The following is a 24,261-nucleotide window of genomic DNA, read 5'->3' as shown; positions in this document are numbered from 1 at the left end:
TGAAGTCTCACTCTTTTCATATACATGTGAACATGTATATGTTCACAACATAAGTGAGAAAGTCCAGGCAATGCTTATCAGTGAAGTTTTTCATTTACTGATCTTTGGGAAGGAGTTAAATGTGGTAAGTTATGTGGAGGGAAGTTTTGAATCCCCGTTACAAAATCATAGCGAACAAGCATGCTGGTTGCTTTCTTTTAGCTTAAAAAAAAATTACTAAATTGTAAGACTTGGCTTACAAGCAGACAAACAAATAAAAGCATAGTGGTTTTAAGCTGAACTTCCCTGAAAAAATGTAAATAAATCACAAAGGTGTCTGTATATGTGAAAGAAACCTAGTCTAATTCTTTTGCCATAACAAATGCCTCATGCACTCCACTGCGGTTTGGTCTTAAACTCCTACAATAGGAAAACAGGTTATTAAACAGCCCCTGAACAGACATGAAGGCAGATTGCAGTTCTTGAAATTCCAGCCTTGTTCCCAAGGTTCATTCCTGCTGTGAGCAGAAGGAGGACGGGAGAAGGAAAGGAGCACCCAGTCTACGTATTAGTTCAGCTACGTAGGGCCTAGGGGAGCCATTAACTTGTTTATCTGCTCTTGTCATGTCCTGCCTCCCTTAAGGACACTGTTTGCCTATTGCTGCTTCATGACCTAGGTAGCTGAAACAGGCTGAATATGATTAGGAGGGGCTTTTTAAAAAACAACCTTCTACACTGGAAACAGTGATTTATAAGGGGGTTTGGGGTTTTTTTTTGTAGGACCATAGCAGTAAGACTTCTCTGGTATTAGATGACCTTTATGGACAAAACATGAAAGAAAGATCATACTCCAGACAGGCAGAGAAATTAGACTCCAAACTTCCCAAGAAATTGAGCTTTGGCTTTTCTCACCATTAAGTGCCCTGATATTTCTGAAGGCATATAATGGAATTGTACCCCTCTCCTTTTATGTAAACACTAATTTGTGATTAGGTTTGGGATGGGATTTATTAGTTTATTATTTTCATCATACTGTAGTGATAATAGAAACTCAGAATAATCACAGCTGAGAGGTGATAATGGAGCATGGCATAAATTAACTTTTCTTGCAAACAAAAAAAGTTGGATCCAGTGTTCCAGAGAATTCTTTAAAAAAAATATTCTGCAATGAAGCAGGGTATTGCATATTGCTTTCAAAATCCTGGTCTCCAAAGAGAAATGTAATTGCACTATTGCTTTTGCTAAAACATTCTTCATCTAAAGCAATGTATTTCGCTGAAACAACTGCCATGGAATTCTGCACTGAAAGAATTTACTTTGGGATGTGGACTTTTAGGTGGTTCAAAGACATGATGTGAATTCACATTATTTTTAGCTGGAGATGGGCACTTTACCTACCATTGTGTTATGAAATTATTCCCCTTAATTCTTCAACAGCAAATAAATCAGCAATCTCTCTGAAGATGTGTTTAGAAAATAGTGTGTATGACAGTCTTTTATCTGAGGGTTGCAGTTCACGTTCTGCTCTTCACTGCATGCAGTGCAATTATTCCAGATTCATGCCAGTCTAAGTAAGGCCAGATTTTGGAATGGGATAGAGAGGATCTCTAAATAGGAAAGTGTTTTTGTTGGTGGTGTTATTGGTTTGAGTTTTGTTGTTTGTTTGTTTGTTTGTTTGTTTCCATTTAACAGGGAAAGTAAAACAAAATCTGTTGGCTGGAAACAGAGTGTAGCCAGACTTGAGGTAAGGCATTGATTTCTAGTGGTGACAATGGCAGACCACTAGAAACCAAATTATTAAAAGATGTAGAAAATTTTCTCAGATGTTCTGTTTGCAATTCAAGATTAGATATGAACCTGCATTGGTAGGAGTAATGTGGTTTCTTACAACAGCTATAAAAAAACCACTTTGATATATGAATTCTCAGTTGAACAGCTTTGTTCTCTGTTGTTCGAGATTAGATTATTATACTATTTCCTCTCGACCTGAAAATCCATATATGCCTCATCAATGAGATTGTGTTTGTTTTGAAAGATCAAACTATACTAGAATTGTATGTATCTATTATTTATGAACGTAAAGTTAATCTTTAAAACAACAGAGAGAGATATTATCATTGAAGAATTTGTGTATAGGCACACCTGGTTTGCAGAAAAATGCACTGAAAACATAGCTCTAAGTATTTCAGAGAAAAAAAATCCAGTTTTCAGTCATATCACAGAATTTTTTTAATACTGTTCAAAAAGTACCTGACTCTACATAAACACCAACTATAACATGATGTAGACAATTGAGAAACAAGCAAATGTATTTTTCAATGCTAAAATAAATTACATTTGTACAGGTAGAAAGCAAAACCAAAGCTGATAAAAATGTTTATGAAAAATCATTTTCAGTTCACATCAAAATAATAACTTTACATTCTCTATTTTTTTAATAGTATAAGCAGCAACAACATAAAAAAGAACAAACGCTCACAGAATGTTTGAAACCAGTTGTTCATAAGTTATTAGCAAATTAAAAAAAATAATTACAAGCACTTGTAGCCCACACAAATCTTTTAGAATTGGCACCATCTCTCTAAAACATCTATATTCTATATAGATTTCTAATTACAAATACCACCAGCAGCTGCCATATAATCCTATTAGTACATGTAATATACATAGTATATTTGTTCTCATTTGGCAGATTGGAGTGACTTAATGATTATTGTTTGTTTGTACTGTCATTACTCAGATGAGACAAACCCAGCCATATACACCAATTCATCACCTAGATGAATTTTTTACCTACCGTAATGCTTCACTGGTCTTTTTTTTTTTCCTTTTCACAGTATAAGACTCTAAGGGGCAATTGCAGATATTTGAACAGAGGGTATAATAATAAACCATGGCAAAAAATGAATTCAAATAATTCAACTGAAGTCTTTAATAAGTGCAGTGCACACTGAAATGGGCGGCAGATGAATGATTTTCTTGTTTATGAGGAGTACTGACTTTCTTTTGTGAGATTCATGAAACTGCCAGAAAACTGTGTCCTGTTTCTTATTTTTGGACATGTTCTCTCACATCAAGTCACATATTTAGTCAAAGTATGATTTTCCCATTGGGATACCTGCTAGAGTAGCAATGATAAAGAATGGTGGGAAGCTACTATTCACCAAGCCTAGAAATTTGCTTCAAGAATGAACCTAATAAAATACATTTGCTGTTTGATTCAAAAGAAAGTGGGAAGAACATCCTGTCATTGTCATTCTCTGCTGAAGCAAATAGCCAAGATCTAGACTTAGTTGACCACTATCAAACTTCTATTTTCTTTGCATGAATATTCATCTGGAGTGATTCCATTGACCTCAATAGGTTAAAGGCCAGTGCCAGTAAAGGACTTCAGCACTTAAAAGTCATGCAGTGTAATACCTTTTTTTTTATACTATTTGGCTCTAGTGTGGAGGCCAGAACCCTTCGTTAAATGTCTAACCTTACTGTGAAGTTTGTGAGAAGAGTTAGGTGCCCAGGAAAGCAATGCAACAAGGAAAAAGATGTCTGAGATTACTCTACTTGAGCCAGTATGGAAATGCAATGCACAGAAAATACTAATTTTCAACTGGGACTCATTTCTGGACATGATTATATTTTTTCTTTCAAAGATGGGTCACCTTTGTAAAAGATGACTGGAGGAGAATGAAATGAGTCCCTTTTTTCTGCAGTCTCAGAGAAGTGGGAAACCCAAGTTTAATTCCTTCACCTATCTAAGAAAACTCAGACTTTCCCTTTTCACAGAGTGGTCTGAGAACTCCAGATGGAAGACAAGATGCTTGCAGACACAGAGGTAAGGAAGAGCATGTCCTCTCCTCTTGTCACTAAAGCACTTTTCAGGAAAGTATTTAAGAGTTTTTTGAGCCAATATGTAGCACAGAAAAAATGTTGTCTCCACTTCTTTGTAGTTAAGATACTCACCTGGTCCTTGCACCAGAGATTTTTAAAGTATTTTATATTAAATGGTCATACACCATCCCTAATTATATCAAGTGTATGTCCTATCAGGGTGTAGAGTAGCTTTTCCTTTTCTGCTCTGAGACTCTGGAATTTGTTTCTATCTTGTGAAGTTACCTTAGTGAGATGAACAGAGGATATGTCAACACTGAGTCATTAGAGCACTTTCCAGCCACGAGGAAGAATTCAATCACCTCTGGCAATGGTAGGGTCTGAATTTAGGGTCTCTTGCCTTCTGCCTGACTGCTCTAACCTCAAGGCTGTTACAAAAACAACAGCATAACCAGACCCACAGCCTTAAAACAAAGGGTGATTTCTACTCCATTTTGTAGGGACTGTGATCCTGTTGGTCTATGTGCTGTGCTCTCTGTGTACTCACTGGCGGTGTATACAGGGATTTAACCCAGCAGCTGCTGTTTTCTGGATCCCTGATGGGTTTTAGCATGGGTTAGGTGCAAAAATCCTTAGATGTGTCAAGATCAGGATAGTTCTGAGCATACGCAGACATACAATGCTACATGCCTGAGTGAGATGGCAGTTGAAGAGTGATTTTAAAATTGAGTTTTAAATGTAGGTATTAAATTCTGCTGAACTCCTAACTTTAGGCACCAAAGTCCTTCTTTGGGTCAGCCCTGACACTGGTCTCCAATACAATAAAAAAGTCACGGTCACATTATTAATCCTGAGCATAGTGCTCTGATATCCCTAAGGACCAATATTTTTTTATATGCTGTCTGTTGCTGTCATGTTTTTTCCTCTCACCTCATAAATAATGCATTAAGCAGAATAGCAAAGTTGCACACTTTCCTCTACAGAATTTACACCCACAGCTACACTGTTTTTCAGTCTGGTCTTGGTCTCTCTAAAGAAAACATCACCAGGTGAACTCCACTATCATCCAGAGCTTGAATCATGGATTGGCCTTCTCATTTACTCTCCTTGGAGATCTTACTCTCCCAGTTTTGATCACAAAGTTTTCCTTTCGCAAACATAGCAACTGAATAAACATCCAAGCAAGCTAACATTTTTTTTTTTTGCTTTTAAAACTTTTAACAGTTAGTTTTTAATTAGCATTTAACTTTTAATTTGCTTTTGTAGCTTGAAATCAATGGAAGAAGATCAACCAGGCTTCCATGAAACATCAGCAAGTGCTTTGTGACCATGGTCTAAAAATCTCTGGTCTAAGGTATCTATATGAGTCTAGGCACCAAATGTTCAGATAGAAGTACAAGGAAGCACATCTCCAAAGTCATGCAATTACTCTTCAGAGCCAATTAAAAAATACAGTTCTTCAGTATTGCTAACACTTCTTCCCAACTAGCCTGCCAGAGTGATTCACTTTATTTCAAAAGCACAGATTCCAGAGGTGGTTACACCTTCACTCTTCAGGGTTGGCCTCAAGCACAAAAGAAACAAAGGATTTTCCGAGGTCCCTGTGGTCAAGAATGACAATAGTTTCAACTCCTTTAATTCCCTTTCTGGCAGCAGCACTAAATTGGAAGGCAAATTCAAGCCATTCAGTTGGTACTTGCACATTCTTTAGTTAGACTGGAAAGTGTTCATGTTTGTAACCTTTGCTTTTATGTCTGAAAACCCCTGCCGTTATATCTTAATGTCCGAAACAGAGACTAGCATACAAACAGCAAAATGAAATTATAATGTCTGTTATTCATAATTTTCTTTTTTCTTGTGTCAAACCCATTGGCTTCTATCAAAGGACTTTCCAGTCTTGCAAATTTCCCACTAGGCTCCTTTGAATTACTACTACAGTCATTACATAATTATTATCTTCTTCCCCAAAAAACCTTTCTTCCCTTTAGTAGAAATCCAAACATCATACAAGATGACATTGGTGCATTCCAGCCCGTACAATTAAAATGGATTCTGCATTCTTTAAATGCCACTAAGGCTGACCTATCTTTCATTAAAGCTAGACTGACAACAGGGACATACAATCTCAGCAAGGTCCATCCTTGGCTCCTTGTGCAATTAAAATTTCTGCTGTGGCTAACGGATATACAAAAGATGCATGACTCCTCCCAACGTAAGAGTGAGCAAAAGTGTTTAAAATTTGGATTGTGTAACATTAGGGGTTTAGCCTCTTAAAACATGTATTCAGGTGTTAGACTGAAGGTCTTGCCTGTGTGTGCATGCATGCACGTGCACATGCATACATATATCATCTTGACACTATATATGAAAGTTGTCAAGAAGCTCTGAGCAATAGCTGTGGCCAGGATTGTGCAGAATTGCAATTTGGGAGCAGAAGAGGTATATTTATGCTGAGTCACAGTTTGACAGTTTCTATTTCTCACTCCTTTTTACTAATTCTATTTTTAAGAAAAGATTTTCATGTCTGTCTCTATGAACCTTATTTCCACTGTTGATTATTTCACAGTGCAGTGAAGCCCACAGATTTTAGCAGGAATACATTAATATTAAGTGTCCACCAACACAAGAAAAGACTACAGAACTGGGAACCTAAAAGACTAGGGAAAGATCAAGGTGGAGAATGTTCTAATAAGGACATTGGTCAACAGCTTAAAGTATAAGAGAACTGATAGTAATAGAATCCCTTTGAAATTCACATTAACTATCTCAGTACACTCTGTATATATCAAAACAATATTGCACTGATGGGAAACATATATTACCACATAAGTCTTCCATGAACAACATTTAAGTGGTCTAGACTCCCTAAATGAGAATGTTTGTGTCACAGACTGATTGGACATGCCCTTCCCTTAAATGTGGGTTGTAACCTGTGAAAGAAGATGCTTTCTCCTAAAGACTTGAGCAGCTAAAGAATGATGAGACATGCTAGTACTGTGAACCAGGAGGGCAAAACCACGCTCTGGTCTGGAAACCATACAGCTGCACAGAACTGAGTCTGCGCTAATCAGTCGAGCGAAGAGGCAAGAACTACATATAAGCAACAAGGACCTACAGTCATGACTTGGTATATCTACCTGCCTTCTGGAGTAGAGCTGTTTTGTGACCTGCCGGTTCATGCTATAGTCATAGCTAGTAAACGACTGTACCTGGCAAAATAAGCATGCCCACAGACTGCTATTGGATAACACTGCCTTGTGCAGGATGTACGAAGTCACTAGAGTATCTCTGTGAGGTGCTAGCCTGGATTCAGTCATGTATTTTTTTTTTTTTAAATGTTGTTGAGCAGCAAATTGGGGTGCAGCACATAATGGTGAAACTAGCTTCCCAAAGGAATAGAAAATGTTGTTTGCTAAAGCATGTGAATGTGCTTTCATCTTTTGTTTGTTTGTTTATTTGATCAAATATTTATTATTTTGGACATCGGGGAGGAAAAGAGGGTATTAATTTTGATTACAAAATATTTATTATCTTCAAAGAAATAAGATCTAAAGATTTTCAAAATGAAACATAGCAGCCTTATTTCAAGGCTCCCTTCCATGAGGCTGTCTTCTATATAAGGCTACACCAGCTTAACTTTGAATTGAAATACATCACTCACCACTTCATACTATCCTTAAATAAAATAAAACAAACCCATAAAAGTTTGGCACCTGAGGACAGCTATGTCATGAAGGAGAGAGCCAATACAATGTGCGTTTAGGGCCTGACTTACAAGTTCTATGTAACTACACCTATCAAAAATTATTTAGCTTCTATTCAAACTTTAAAACTCTTCCCTGCCTGTATTAAAAAAGTGCTGTGACAGTATGAAGTGCACTAAACTGTACTACCTTGATATAGGAAAAAAATATGAGGAATCCTCTTGCTTCTTTTGTGAGTTGCTAAGAAACAAAGAAAGACTCTGTTGGTTCATATCTTATTAGGTCTTCTCTGTTTTAACCTTTACTCTGTATTGCTTTGAAAGTATTTTTCTTTTTTTTCTTTTTTTTGTCACAGTTCATAGCTGCAAGGCATCAGCAGCTAAATAAAGTTAAAATTGTTGCTTATTAAAGAGTAGCTAAATCACCTCTAAGCAGATTTTGACACAGGTTTTTTTTCTTTTTCCTATATATGAATTATGATTATGACAACCTTTCCAATGACAGTTAGCATTCATCATAATCCAGATTGGTCTCCTAGAATTCTGTCATTCAAAGTATAGAGAAAATCCTTAGAGTGTTTACCTGTTCCTTACAAGCAAAGACTATGGGAGCTCAAATAAGTATTTTAACTGGTAATGTTAGCATAAGAATGTCCATAAAAATGTGTTAATTTCAGTAGGGAGTGCAGCTATAATATAGCTTGATAGTGCTGCTAGAAAGAGAATATTCATCTCAACAACTTGCCCTGATAAGGGAATTACAAAACAGTACTCCAGAAAATATTTTTTGCTACTTCATTATTAGTTGGCAACATGGTGAAATAGTCAGGAAATCTTCCTTAGGTTTTGTTGATGTGAAGGTGAATCCAATGTTAACAAATTGAATTTTTTATACTGATAGAAGAGAATTTCATTAACAAACGTGTAGGTTGAGAAGTCACTTGTAAAGCCCTCCATATTGCAGTCACTCACTGCAAAGCCTCAGCTTAGTGTTATCCACGTGTAACGTATCACGGACACAATATGCTTCAGCAAAAAGTTTGGTAGTTATTGAACATACATTACTGCTTTTTGAGATCTTCATAGAAAAAAAAAGAAAGAAAGCTTGACAGGTTGGTCCCAGGTTTGAGTCCGTTACAAAATGTACATTCAATGTTTGGTCTTCTATTCTTGATAAAAGATCAAGGTTCACTTCTGGGTAAGGAATCAGAGTAAACAAACAAACCATTGTACAGTTGTTTACAATCTAGTTTCCCCTCTGCCCCGTATATTGTACACACGGTTCATTGTAATACTAAAGCAAAGCACTTGGTATGTAACTGATTTAACAGACTCCTTATAAGCCCTCAAAAATAGATTCAGTGTTTCTGAAAAGCCCATGTTTTTTTAAGGCCACGATAATCTGCCAAGAGTCATTTTGTCTTTAAAACGGCATAATTAATCTGATGTTTCCACTTCTCAAGTAATTTCTCTTCTTCCTCTCTGTTTCTCACAAGATGACCCAACGCCTCTCACTCTATCTGCGTAAACACTGGAGATCTTGAAGGCTTGGCTGTCCCCTCACTACTTGTAGCTGTTGAGATCCAACGTTGTCTTGAACTACATTCACAGCGAAGAAGAACTTTGAGTATAATCTCTGATGAGGAGCGTGTCATACTTTGGGGAGGACGGGATACAGAGAGCTGATTCGGAAACCGGAGAGCTGGGAGATGCACTTCCAGAATCGATGGAGTCTCTAAAAGGAGAAGGTGGAGTTAAAGCTACCAACTCCTCAAGGTCTTGCTTGGCTGATGGGGTCTCTGAAGTGCCTTCTTTGACGCTGCCATTTGAAGGTTTCCTAGCTGATTGCGAAGCGCCATTGACTTCAATGGCAGGAAGCGGTTGGATCTCTGCAAACGTGGTCATCGTCGTAGGGAGCTGGATTTCCCGTGGAATCAGGTATGAAGAGCAGAGAGGAGTGGCCACCATTGTCCCCGGAGTGGCTGTCGAAAGCATCATAGAGTTCAGTTCGCTGATATTGGCTGTAAAGCGAGTAACCACACTACTGATCTGCTCCATGAGGGAGCCTTGAGAGGAGCTACTTCGCTGAGGAGGCTCTGACTGGAGGGTAGGAGCATCATCTTCTGTTCGGCTGACGGAGGCAGTTCTGTGGCTCAAGGTGCTGATAGGCGAGGGAGTCTGCGGTCGGTACTGAGCTGGGTATTGCTCTTCTGCTTCCGAAACGTCGTAAAGCGTTTTGGCACTGGCCTCAGGAAATGTAGCGCTGCTACTGTGTCGGCTACTATCTGTGCTTTTAGAGAAAGGCTTGATCACTGCGGTTTGATTGGGGTTCTCTTTTTTGTTGATGTGGATCGACAACCGCTGCCAAAGGTGTGCTCCTCTGCTGCTTTTCTCATTCTGGGCCCAGGAAACTGATTTCCCATTAGAACTGTAAACAGAAATAAGATAAGATGGTAACTTGCATCAGAGTTAAAAATGTAATCACTGTACCTATAGCATGGGTTTGTGGTGTCCCAGAGTTTATATTCATTATAAAGCTGACTTATTTCATCCGTATCTATATCATCTATATCTACATCTATTTCTACCTGTTGCTATATATCTGTACCTGTCATTTATACCTATGTGTTCTAGGAAAACGAGCAGTGTGCCAGCTCATTTCCCAGGCCATTTGTGCATCCAGCCGTGACCTACTCAGTGCTAGTTCATGGCCACCACTGACCCCTCGGTTGCTGCCCTTGGGACATAGGCAGTGTCCATCTTGGGGGAGGGAGCAGCTTGATGGTTTCCCTTCTATCAGATTGGTGTCAGGAAGGGGGGCTGTGGGACTAAGGGATGCCTGGAGGAGTGAGGAGGAGGTAAAGGATTGAAGGGAATAGAGGAGAGACCTGGGCTGGCTGGGTTGCAGGGGGCAGGTATGTAGGCTGGCCTGGGAGCATTCAGTGGTAAGGGGCTTGGGGCAGGGTGATGGCTGTGGATTCCTGGTATGGGGCAGGGCGTGCAGGTTGGGAGATGGAGAAGCATAGTCCGTTATATGCTGGAAAAAAAAAAAAAATCTGTTTATATCCCAGTTCTTGGAAGTACTGGAGCAATACTCAGAAAGGGGCTATGCTGGTTGTGGGTGGAGAGATGCCTCTAATGGGTGACATCTTCTTCATCAAGGTACTTGGTAAATTAGCCACCACTAGATTAAAGAACTTAATTTTTTTAATTATAGGTCAGCTCAGGGAATAAACCTGTATTCCTAGTAGAAAAGAAATAATGGACAAGCTATACAAGCAGGTCCTCATGGTGACCTGAGTCTGGAGAGAGCAATAAACATTTTGCTGGACTCTACTGCAAAACGAGTCCTCTTAGGGTAGTTTCTCTTCAGATCCCATCATACCCTGCTCTTTATCAAAGTTGCTTATTTTTCTCCTCTTGCTACCTAAGGAAAGCCAGCTGCGGCACTTATAAACATGTAATATGAAACCACTCCTTTCCTTTTACACCTTCCTTAGACTGATGAGCTGGTGTTTGTACATACATTAACCTGTAGTTCTTGGGATTAAGAAAGACCATTAGAAATACTTTTTTTAGCTGAAACAGACAATGACTCTGAAATGATGTCAACAGGAAAAACATAGTCTCCACATACAAATAAGCATGATTTATATATAAAATGCAACAGAACTTTAAACAATTCACTTTGGTTTCCAAAACATTTGCTACAGCCATTTAGGATTTTTGGAAAGACAACCACATTGGAGACCCTGGCATAGTATCACAAATTTGTTGTTTGTTTGCTTGCTTTTTAAGCCTGAAATAGATATACTCACACATGTTAGCCTGCAGTGTAACAGTTTGCAAGACACATAGTTTACTAAACACAGATGACTTTATACCAGCCTTCATGTGGAGGTTTGCCATGCACTATCAGTTTAATAGCTCTTCCAGTCATCTAAAAAAAAGTTGTGTGCTGCATGTAAACAAAACCTTCTTGTGGGTTTACATCCACGATTACATTACATGGAATTACGATGGATCACGTAACACAACATATGCCAACAGCTTTCCCCTTCAAAAGCAGCATAACAGAATCCAGTAGACAAACACAATGTAAACCAGTGGGTATTTTAAGACAGGCTAGACTGGGAGATGATCTGTATGAGTATATAAGGGCTCACCCCTTTGCTGCAGTGATCACCAGGATGTTATCTGGATCTCAGAAATTAACTGTTATGCACCTACCCCCAAAATGCCAGGCAGAACAGCTGGTGGCTTGTATGTTCCTGTTCAGACAATCCCTTCCTTTTGCTGTACCTCAATCAGAGCAAGCACGAAAAGCAAACACTAACCTGTAGCACTCATCACTTTGACTCTTTGCATCTCTGTGGATGCGATTCTGAGCTGAGCCCTGGCTCCTTGGTCATACTAAGTCCTGAACTCAGTGGGAGCTTGGTGCCAGCAGCAGGAGCAGGATTCGGACCCTTTGGCAGGCGAGATCTTGCCTCTAGTTCTGGTACGATGACCATGAGACCTCCTCCCAGCTCCTGCTGAGTTTGAGCTGGGCCAGGAGGCTGGGTGACCCAGCACTTGTCATTTTGATCTGGCAGAAAGAGAGGGCCTGGTTCCAGTCTTGGATGTCCTCCCTGGTGGGGTCTCTTAACTCCTGCTGAGTTCAGAGCTCAGAGGGATCTGTGACAGACCTGTCTGCCACAGAGGTGAAATAAATGCCATTAACATGAAGGATTAGCCAATGCAAATGGAAATGCTTGCCTGAAGAAAGAGGTATATTCTAGCACCCCTCCTGACTTCAAGCACTGGCTTAGTACAGATGTTCAAACCCTATGGCTTTACGTGTGTACATGAGCACTAAATGCATGTAGACATTTTCAGTTGACTGAAGGTCAGATTGTAAGAGGTTGTGAAGGGAACATGTCAGTCCCTCCCTGGTCACCATGCAAGACACAATTATTAAGGAGGCTAAGGAGCCTGGGGAAAGTAAAAGGATGAAATCCGGGGATGTGTCCAACCCTGGGCAAGGGCAGCTGACAGTTAAATCTTCAGGGGAGCAGCTGTCACCAGCCCCTCTGAATCCCAGTTTGGGTTTGGGTCAGTCTTGGCTGATGCACTCGTTCACTGCCTTTGCACTGAAATAAGAATAATCAAGCTCTATGTGTGGCTCTCATGGAGAATCTAGGGCTCTAAAGGAGACCTAGTGGCTGTTTGATGTAAATTTTGTGCAAAAGCCTGAAAGACTTGGCCATTATTCATTGAAAATTCCTTGATATAAAAAACTGAATAGGAAGCAAGCAGCAATTTATCGGTAAGGAATGAACCCTGTAGTTAAAATCCTAGTAGTTTGCCCATCAATAATTGGAATTGTTATCTCAGAAATGTATCATCCACTTTATCATACTGCACCTACTAACTACAAAGTCAACACTGGACTGAGGAGTGCAATCATGTACCACCTCTGTGAAAGGAGCACCACTTGTTTTCATATATTGGTATGAAGCTGGGTTACAGGTAAATTCCAGTGATAGTACTTTATGATTCTGCTCTAACTGCATATTGCTACTCTGTCAACTTAACCACGATAATGCACACAATTTAAAAATATAGAAATAAAGATAGATCAGAAACATAGGCTATGATGTCTACTGATGGAATTGTTTATATTTATTATGCCCACCTCTGCCATGACCCTTTGATGATAGGAAACTTTAGGTTAGTGAAATTTCGGAGTTTTCTTGCAAACAGATTTTGGCTCCCTCAGATGAGAACAGCAGAATTACACTTTTGACCTCTCAAAGAAATTCCACTGCAAGTTTGGCTGAATACACATTTCTCTACTCCACTCTACTTTTCCACTGGCACACTGCACTGAGTAGAGAGAGAGCAGAGTATAGGTTGTATCTGGAGAAGAGCAAACTCCAATCAATCATTGACATAATTTCCAAACTAAAATGTTAGCAAAATACTTTTTTTTTTTTTTTTGGTAAAATGAAACCTTTTGCATGGCACATTTTTTCTTTTCTTTCAATATAGGTTAATTATGTTCAGTTTTACACGAGAGGGATTTCCTTAGAACAGGTCATACTAATAGTTTCTCCAGTCTCTTTAGTAAAAGCTGCTTTGATTTTGATAGCTAGGCTTCTTCCCAGCCTGCTATACCTACCATGATATTATATGTTCAAGAAATGAAAGTGGTATAAATGAGAGAGCTTTTGAAGTCTCTGATATTTCAAATATTTCCTCTACAGTTGTCCACTTGCTGACAGAATAGCAATTAGTATTGTTTCTCATTTTCTTCCTTTACTTAATCTTTTTAGAGTCACTTAAGTTTTGTCTTTAGGGCTTTTTTCTGTATTCATAAGGGTTATTAACTGCTTTTTATCCACTTAGGTGTTAAGAAAAATGTTCCCCTCCCCTTACACGTTTTGTCTTACTGTCTAGAATAGATCACTTAGTCCTTTGTTTTGGTTTCAGCATTTCTTGCTCTGCGGTATGATTATCTATGAGATGGTGCATAGCTCTGCCACCAGGGTTTCTTTAGCCAGATGCTATTAAAGCAAATGCATTTTGTGAGGTCCTTCAAAATGCAGAAGAAATGAAAAATGGGAAGAGGAATTGACAGTCACAGCAGCTGAAAACTCTCATATTTTAGCAAGGGTGCCATTCTCATTCATTACCTGAAGCTGCTAAAATTAATTCTGATGATGAGTGCCTAAGGTCTAATATTGGGACAGTTACTGAAAGCATATGTAATTTGAAAATAAGTCACTTATTCTCTTGCTAATATCTTTAAATGAAATAGGAAAAAGAGTTTAAATGATGGAATTTATTATTTTCTAAGAAAGCTTAGAGTGCATAGCTACACAGCATTATTCACCAAGGGAAACTGGAATACAAGGGGAATCAATAGAGGTTAACACAAATATTTAAGGGAATTTTTGTTTTCCATCACGTACCAATATCAGTATCTGATTCCTGATTTCAAATGATACAACTGAAAACAGATACTGGACAATAACTTGATGGAGGCCTGTATGATCTGTTTGCAACCTGTCCTCACATGACTGTAATAAGGAATGTTTTAAAATTCTTTAATTTATAAGTCCATGCATGAAAATTCATCTTTCAGAACACTAGTCTAAATTTTATTGAGCTAAAATTGGCAGCAAACTTATGCTTAGATGTTTCAATAGCTGAAGTAGAGTGTTGTATTCAAACTTGAAGAAATACCTTGTTTTTTAAGAAGCTGATGTAGTTAAGTTATTGCTCCAACACTGTGCAGACCAAGCCTGTTTCTTAAGGACAGTCTTCTCCTCTCTTTAAGGGAGAAGTCCTTCTGTCTTATCCACAGAAGCAGCTGGCAACGGTAAGCAGGATAAATTTCTGTACTTAAGTTAGTCCATACAACTTTCTGGCAAGGAGAACTCTTGTTATTCAAAATAAATAGTAAGAAGCTGTTGTCCTTTTAGAGTCTTCTGATGAAACCTTATTAAAAACTTAATGATATAATTACTCTGCCTGAAAAAGATTTGTGTGCTACCTGTAGATTTAATTAAAAACTGACTCTTCATAAGGGGCGATCTGTGTGTGTGCCTGTGATGCATGCAAGCACAGGTGCATGTGTATTTTGTTTCTCTAGTCTTGTCACTTAAGCCAATCTCAGATCAATATACATTTTGCCTGTAGTGACACAAATTCTTTATCCTTGGGAGAATGCAAGTGCCTTGCAACATGCTAAAAACACTGCAATGAAATACGTGGTTGAAGTGGCGAACTCCAATATACCTGTATGAAGAAGTCATAGTTTCTCCTGGGACTGCAGGACAAGCTGGAGGACTGGCTAAAACTCAACGCAGAAGCTTAAGGCGTCTAAACTAGGTCAGTTCTACCACTGTAATGTTTTATGTCATTGCTATTCCTTTCATTTTAATTAGCTTTTAAGGAAACCTCTACATGCCTACATAATTGTTTCCCTGGGTGAAAGCCAATTCTGCCACACACAAATAACCTGCTAGTGATACATCATTCAAGTCGTTTAGCTTAAATTATTCCCATGTTGCTTGTTCTATGGAGATAAATAACAATGAAACACAAAAGAGGAATGATACAGGGCAAAAGTTCATTTTGTCCTGTCCCGAGTTCTAGAAGTAAACAACATATTTTGCAATTATTTTGCAAACAGAGTTCTTTTCTGTTAACAACAGCAGGGGCATTTATTTATATTACTCCGTGAACTGTAATCTGTTGATGCCTCCTATCCTCATGAAAATCACAGCTGACATTTATATGAATGACTTTAATGTATAAGGATGAAAGAAACTACAAAGTGAGAGAGAGCTGATGAACAGAAACTTTGCCAATGACCTCCCAGCGCAGCCACCAGCGATGCTAATGCTGGCAGCTGTTTCAGCAGCATGCCTGGTTAGAATAGGAAATGAAGTGTCTGGTATCTGAATGAAACATTTCTAGGATGCTTATTATCATGACCCAAAGTGCAAAAGTGATTTTGATACCAGATGTAACTTCTTTCTTCTATTACTGTGACCTCATTGCAATTGTTAATTAAGGCAGCTAGTGCTGGGTATTGCTTCTCATCCCAAAAATGTCACTTCAAGCATCTCTGAGCACACCTCTGCTACAGTGGAGCATCCTATTCACAGGATGGAGAGAGAACAATGCCACCTCTTGAACTGTGAGTTTTGCTTCCTAATGCACAAAGCTTCAAGATGCTTTCAACATTGCTTAGTCAACGTGTTTTCTCATTTTTTTCATTGATAATTCACTAAAGGTATGAAATGGAAACTGGGAAAAACAGGAGCCATCAGCTTACCTGACCCTGAAATCAAGAGCACAAGCAGTACACAAGAAAAAAAAAAAGATTTAACTCTCCCAGCTGAATCTCCAGAGTCAAGGATTGTTTTGAATTCTATCCTCTGCAAAGAGCATACAATTGGAGGAATTTCAGGTGTTTGGCATGCCTGATAAATAATTATAAAGGTATTTATGCACATGGGACTTGCCAGCAGAAAAATTACTCTTGTGAATTATTAAGCAGTTTCTTATTTGTTGCATTTAATCAAATCAGAAATGCAAATACAATGCAAGAAATTAAAAAAAAAAGATGTTGTGATGCCTGCTTTGTGAAAGTCTTATAAAACATCCCATTCCATAACTGAGTTTATCAGATATATGTGAATGATGCTCACAGGTGATGCAGTACGTAGTAACTTCTCTTAATCAGAAATAGCCTTACAAAGCATCCTACAGTGTACCCATTACTGCTATTTTTATGCCGCTTTCCATCGTGAAAAATCCCAAGCCATTTGTAAGACTAATATACAGAAATAGCTAGGCCCTAATGTAAAAAATATCCACACTAGGGTTGGAACACAAAAATAATATTGCACGAGGGATTTGAGAACATAAGCTAAACAATACTGCCCAGTATGAAATTGCATAGCAGTTTTAGACTGTAAGGATTTAAGTGGGATTTGGTCAGTGTCACAGGACCTCTTCGTCCTGTGAGATGATGAGATTTTTTTGTTATTCACAAACGGTCAGACCCCTGCATCTGTCTTTTTCCATCTGCGCTTCATCCCAGTGACTTCTAGCACTGGTCTGATACTTACTGAGACAGGAGAATGGCACCTACTTGCCTTTCTGCAACATCTACGTTCTCTCTGGGAGGTTCCCAAGCTATTCAGTGGTAACTCTACTTAGCTCATGGAATTTGACAAGGACCACTGGCCAGGACACTGTGGCTGGAGACAACAAAACACAGCCATCAAATGCAATTGCACTCTCTGTTAAGCAGCAGGTGTTCTTAACTGTTTGAGTAGGTCTTGCAGTTGACAGTCTTGCTGTGGAACTATTAGACTGACACAGTTTCCAGTCTTTTTGACTGTTAGGGCATCCTCTTTAACAGGAACCTTTTTCTCCTCTCTACTTGACTCAGATCGATTACAGTCTGGAATGCAAACAGATTCTTCACTGTGAAGATATAAAAAAGAAGTTTTTCAAGTGTTTATATATGGCCAGGCAAAACAGAGCTGAACACTGTACAACAAAATACAGTTTTTTGACATTTACATGTACTTTTCTGCTCTTCAGAATTCTCTTATATAGTGACTCCAGATGGCTTTTAAATGAAGAATAAATATCACTGAAGGCAATGCAATGTGGGAAAAAAAAATAATCCAGACAACACACAGACAAGAAACAGAAACCCAGCTGACAAAAAATAACAGGCGTGTATACATGTCGTACAACAGTCAGCGATGAATGTTCCTGATGTTACTTAAACAGCAGGAGTCCCCCAGGTGTGTGCTATGTGGCGTTATAGTTGATAGCCTTTTGTACATGAGTGAATATCGTTATACCCAGGGGGAACATAACACTGTGCAAGTGTTTCACTGAATACCCTCCTGCAACAATAAAATTCACCTGTGATGTAACACTTGGGAAAAGTAAAGGTATAATTTGGTCATACTGTGCTCTAAATAAGTTTATAAATAACTTACAGGGGCTGATAAGGAATGAGTAGATCTTTTAATAAAGCGTAAACAAAATGCTTCTAACTTGTAGTAGAATGTAACACAATGATACAAAGCTTATTAAGAGTATTGTTTCCTGAAAGATTTATAACGATTGGTGACACATGCGGCTTATTAATTTATTAATGGAGATGTCTGGAGAAACGGATTTTCTGTCCTATGGGAGAGTTCAACATTTGGAAATCTGACTGGACTCAAAATGAGATGAAAAGCTGAAATCTCCAAGTATTTCACAGAATTAAATAGTTTGAAATATTTCAATACAAAAACCTCAAAATGGCCATATTGAAACAGCTCATCCCGGTAACCCTGAAAAAATGTAGTATTTGCTACTGATTAAAATTGTAACGTTGGTGTATAATGTCATTCAATATATAACGGCCAAAACAAAATTGAAAAGAAATACGTGAATTAAATTAAATGGAGAAATTTATGAAAAAGATGTTCTAAACTCTATTTAAAGTGAGTTTGAAACCTTTCCTTAAAACCACTGTAAAACTCAGCACTTCCCCCCAAGATATTTTGATTGAGAAGAACCAACATTTTCATATTGAAAACGTTTTCATCGATCAGGTTTTCTCTGCTCTTTTTAAAAGCTCTTTTGATTAGACCTGATGTGACCCCTAATATGTAGCAGGACCACCATTCCAGAGGAGTTCTGGAGCTGCTTACTCCGAGTTTGAACGCTGCCTCTCTTCATCTGCTCTACTGGCTTAATGAGTCAGGTGTAAGGTTTCTCCTCCCCAAAGCACCCGATTACGACAACATCACACAGGACACGTGGTTCGAATCACTCGAATGAACACGGTGCAGGGTTTTTTTGGCGGTCAGATGGAACATAGAAATCAGCAGTGGCCATGTGTTTTCTTTTTTTCTTTTTCTTTTCTAAACATACTGTATGGGATGCACAGGAATTACAGACAAAGGATCTGGCCTGGCATTGTCCCAGGGCTGCTCCTCTTGTTTACACACATATCACACTGCCCTACGGCCACTTGCTGTTTGCTTACCTGGTCATTGTAGCTCTCCCACCATTCCCCATACTCCCTTTTGGGGTGAAACACTCTATTTCCGACTTGTGCGGGGCCAGTCTCCTGCCTTTGTACCTAATAAATCACGACAACAACAGGAGCAAACAGAAAGAAGTGATTGTGTGCTCAGCTTTCGGTGACAGCTGCTGTGCAAAGGGCCATGCACATGAATGCTACTGTGGCAGTGGTGGGGTATAGTGCAAAGCAGCCGTGGGAGCGGTGGAATAACTGCATAAACCCCCAGATCTGGGCTACAGCAAACAGGGCTATGCAGGAGAGGTGCTCATCATTTTCTTTTTTTATATATACGGGACGAGCTAAAAAATTCTAGAGAATAAATAACATGCTAACCTTTTGCCTTTAATATTTTTTGGAGTTAGATCACAATGTTTGGCGAAACAATTTAAGGGAAACAACATTTAAATTAAGGATCAGTGAAAAATCAGCTGGTGGCCACGTTCTCAATCCTAACAATGTTTTTCTCTGACCCTCCACCTCTGTAAGACTTGCTCCTCTGCTTGTCAAAGCAAGCACCAAGTGTAGTTAACTGCTTGGATAAAATTTGGGTAGGCTCACAGTTCATGTCGGGAATGGGCCTTCCTCTCTCCATTAGCAATAAAAGGAGGCTAGATGGCTTGCTGAGAGGTAGACATAAAGTCAAGTGAAATCAGCCCCAATCCTAGCACCCAGTGCAGTACTATGAATGTTTTAAATACCATACCTTGCACTTGGGTGAAAAATTCACTTGGATAAACAGTTGGATACTTGAGGATCTAATTAATCCCTGGATAGGATGCAAGCATAAGACCTGGTCTTCGTTTACTCTCTGGGCACTTAATTGGGATGTGAGCATTGAAGAGGTCTTACGCTGGCTCTCTTCCCAGTGGTGGATTTCACCCTAATTGTACAAATTCTTATGCTAGGTGTTGAAATACCTATTTAAATGCTTCAATAAAATTTGGGCAAAATGCCTGCAGATGTCTTCTCAAAGAGTTTGTGATATCCCATTCCCACATGTTATGAGCTCCATTGTGGGTGTTTAACGCACTTCTGTGGGGAAGCTTGTACATTTTAACACTGCTAACATTACAGAATAAAAGACTTATTTATTGCTTGTCCATTATGATTTCAATAGCAAAAGGTACCTTCAAGAGAACAATCCTGTAAACGAGAAACAATCTGAGTACACACAAAGTGAGGCTAAACTTTGGATGCAGTTGTAGATCCTCAGAGGCAGTGTATATTGCATAAACAACCAGGGAAGAAGCTTAGTGAATCTGAGAGTGAACCGGAGACAGAAAAATGAGGTGTGCTCAGTGCAGAGTCCTTTCATTTATAAATTATAACCTTACTGAAAGGAGGAACAACAGGAGCTTTGCAGGCTGGCTACCAAGGTTTTAAGGCAATCCAAAGTACGGTATATGCAGTGCCCCCAGACAGGCATGAAGCTCGTGCAGGACACATACATATTAAATGGAAGTCGATTCCTAGAGCAGAGGAAAAAGTGGAGGGGCTTAGAGAGTAGATAAATTCACTGAAAAATACAAAGGAAGTCAAACTGGATCATACAAATTCAATTGCGGTAGCCAGAGAGAAAGAGCAAAGAGAAAAGAATGTGTTGAAACTTCACAGGAAAGAAAAGGAAATAAAGTTGGGGTGAAGGTGTTAGACATCAAAGAAAGCAGAGTTTAGGAAGAGCAGGAAGGAAACACAGTTACATTTAGACCCGATAACCAAAAGAGATACTCTGTGCCCAACAAGACAGAAGGAGAATAAGTCAAGACTAAGAGAAGGAATTTGGAGAATCTAAATGCTTACAATAAGCTGGATAGTAAAAAATAGCCAACAGAAGGAAACAAAGGTAAGTGTCCTTGTTAACTCCATCCTGAAGAACCCTGGTTAGGATGCATGTGACCCAGATAAAGAAACCCCCCAAATTGCCCATTCCCCAGTCATTAGCATTAATTTCACTGCTGTGAAAGTCAGCAGAGAGACTACTATGAACCTTTCAAGTTTTTCCATCCACTCAAGAACAAATTACACCATCAGAAATAGTATATTGTCACAGAATGCCTCAAAGCCTTGAACCATAGTAACTGCTGCACTGCCATTCATTCAGTGCTAAACATATATGTAATTATGAAAACAGTGACCAAACTCTAATCAATCCTCCTAGTGTGGAAAGTGCATCTAACCAGTGCATGGAAGCTGCAAAGTTCTTTGGGTGACCATTCTGGAAAGGCAAACAAGAAGTTCTGCTTAAAAAGGGGTTTCTGCTTTCAGAGCAAACAAAAGACATGATTTTGCCTCAGAATGTCTTGCATTAGAAAAATGTCCCCTTCCTGGTTGTTAAAACAAAGGATTGTTTTAAAAGATTTAATCTGAGGAGAGAAAAACCTCTCAAATATTTCTTTGCAATTGTCATAAAAAATGCTAATGTGAAAACTAATTTGCTGTTTCAGCTGGTATATGGAGGAGGCATAAAACACTACAGTGTGAGCAGTATGTGCAAGAATACATTTCTTTTCTCATTGTCAATTCCAGGACTATATATTGGTTAGAAAAGAGAGAGAAGACTTTGCTTCTGTGCAGAAAGGCAGCTACTAAATTCTGTTGAAGGACTGAAAAGATTTTGGGTAAATTTTAGTGTTTCTTTGGGGTCTTTGGATGTGGTGTGGGCTGTGTCTTTTTTTGCACAGGTGTGAGTTGTCTTAAGAAAAATGCTTAATGACACATACTAATATGTTTTATAAGTGTTGATCAGCGACAGGAAATTTGAGAAGTAATTCCCAGTAATTCAATCACTGCCGTGCTTGTCCTTTTTGCCAAATACTTTGTCACATCACTCTATCTACACAGCACTGCTCTGCACTCTCCAGAGGGGATCAGTAGAGAGAAAGAAAATTACTCCTGGGCTGAGAGAAACCATGTCTGTACTGCCTTGGCGTTTAGTGAACTCGATGTACATGTGATACATGGCAGGAAACACCAGCGTGACCGCTTGGGTTTGAAGGACTGTTAGACCTTTTCCTTGCCTTCTACACCTTCCAACAAAATTCCCCCTTTAGACCAAAATTAATGAATGCTATGGGAAATTAAGGGGGAATATGGGAATCATCATCCTGAATGAGACCAATACTTATTGGCTACAATGCTGTAGAAACCAGTTTTATTGTGTAGATCCCTAGTTGGTTGGTTGGTTGGTTGTTTTTTTCCAGTGAAGGTGTGGGCCCCTGTACTGAAAAGAGATGATAGTCTTTAGATATGGACTTTATTAGACTATGCCTACACTTTAGAACCAGGCGCTGGTATCCTGGTGGTCCTGACTTCATGTTAGGGTAAGACCCAGGTGTGCTCATGGTCCCTCCAGCCCCTGCTCTCTCTTCATTTCTGTGCAGAGGGTCTTGGATGCCTTGACCAGCAGTCCATTCCATATGGTAGTATATCTCCTATCTGGAGATGTTGGCAGGACAGATCTAGAAGATGTGCCATAGCCCACATTTCTGTATAATTTGGCCAAAGATTTAGTTAAATCCTTGAAAAATAGTCTGTGTATAGAATATGGGTAGTAATACACAGGTTCTGTTAAAATGTCCACACTACACCAGTTGGGAAAGACTACACAAAAGACAAGTGCTTGCAATAGAGAAAAAGTAGTTGTTTCAGATAATCTGTCCTCTGGAAAAAAATATTCCAGCAATTAGAAGCTAGCTTTTACTCTTAAACATAAGATTTTTTTTCTGTCTCCTTTTTCAGTAAAAAGTTTAACTAAAAGATATCTCACGATATCTTTTGGTTTTTTAATACAATGCAAAGCAAAGGTAATTTGCTGTGTTGGAGATGGAGAGCTGTCAAGAATCCATATTTCAAATGCAATCTCATAGTGCCATGCAGAAATGTTATTAATTATTGAGCACCAAATGTGTGCTTGGCAACGCTAACCCCAGAGGAACAGAGTAGCTCTAATCAACGCAGGAGTAATGTCCTGATGAAACTGTACCTTGAAAGAGTGGAGAAAGTGATGTTTCCACAGAAACACTTAAGAGGAGAATGGTTGTACAGCCAAATCTCATTGTAGGGCAATGGCTAATCATGTACTGGGGACATAAGTTCACCATTGCAGTGACTAATTCCTAAGATCCTTGTTAATTAATGGGATTCCAATTTTTGGTCTGAGATACTGAAAATGGTATTAGGTGTCTAAACCTCTTTCTGAATCAAGATTTTTCCCACTAATTAACAATAGTCAAAGCAGGAAATATCTATTATTTCAACCCCGAACCTCTCATTTTGGCTATTTTGGAATAAATCTGAAGCAAGACTTTTTTAAAGCCCTGAAAGATGAAATTAGAGGAGGACAGGAGAGGGAATTCAGAAAGCTTTACAGTGTATTGATGAAATACTGTCTTTTTGCTTTCCATCATTCTTACAGGGTCTTTTCAATGTGCTTGTGCCTGGAACTTGGACAGATTGCTGAACGTTACAAAGCCAACCACCTTTCCAGACCCAGTTATACATTTTAGTTGTCAGATCTTACATACAAGTAGTATTTTTCACCTGCAATATTACTTTGTCTTGATATTAAGAAATGATGAAGAACTTGCATTTCATAGCAGCAGAGTTAAGGATGGCCTTTAGACTAGGTAAGACAATATGTGTGTGAAGATTTCTGCATAAGTTGTAAAGAATGAAATATGAAAAACGTTTAGCGTTGCTACTGTAGGGGCTGCTCTGAACTACAAATATGCTGTGTTCTTGAAAAGTAGTCCTGTGAGATTGGTCATGCTATCTTGACATTTTCTCACATTGCACCGAATACTTTTAAAGGGGTCTAGCTTATTGTGTGACATTTTTCCATTTATATAAAGGCTAAAATAAATTATATATTATTAAGCATGGCACTTTTTGTTCCTTTAAGAAAAAAAAATCGGCATATAAACATTTTTTTGCTTAATAGCAGAATTTCAGTAAGCAAAATTACTTTAAAGCCAAACTCACCATTTTTTTTAAGTGCAGCATAATCTTTTTCTTTTTTTTTTTACAGCTTATTCTAATTAAGCAATCATATGCAATTGCAGCTGGTGAATTAAAATGACATTTTTGATGGAATGATATACAAAACATTATACTGGCTCAAGGGAAGATTAGACCAATAGCAAAATATTAC

The 24,261-nt window shown here is 38.7% G+C and overlaps 1 protein-coding gene across 1 annotated transcript in view; it reads right to left on the bottom strand.

Moving 5' to 3' along the window:
* Positions 1-9,115: 9,115 nt before the first annotated feature.
* The window catches only part of GRM5 (glutamate receptor, metabotropic 5), a 267,627-nt gene continuing 252,481 nt past the window's right edge, over positions 9,116-24,261 (bottom strand). The window contains exons 9-11 of the mRNA XM_010578251.1: positions 19,074-19,169; positions 17,339-17,500; positions 9,116-9,938 (exon numbers count right to left, since the gene is read on the bottom strand). Coding sequence (XP_010576553.1) covers positions 9,116-9,938; positions 17,339-17,500; positions 19,074-19,169 — 1,081 coding nt within the window. The remainder of the gene's footprint in view (positions 9,939-17,338; positions 17,501-19,073; positions 19,170-24,261) is intronic.

This window comes from Haliaeetus leucocephalus, unplaced genomic scaffold (assembly GCF_000737465.1).
Source record: "Haliaeetus leucocephalus isolate CR32 unplaced genomic scaffold, Haliaeetus_leucocephalus-4.0 Scaffold616, whole genome shotgun sequence".
Taxonomy (NCBI): Eukaryota; Metazoa; Chordata; class Aves; order Accipitriformes; family Accipitridae; genus Haliaeetus; species Haliaeetus leucocephalus.
The sequence above is the reverse complement of the archived record's forward strand: the minus strand, read 5'-3'. Positions and strand labels throughout refer to the sequence as shown.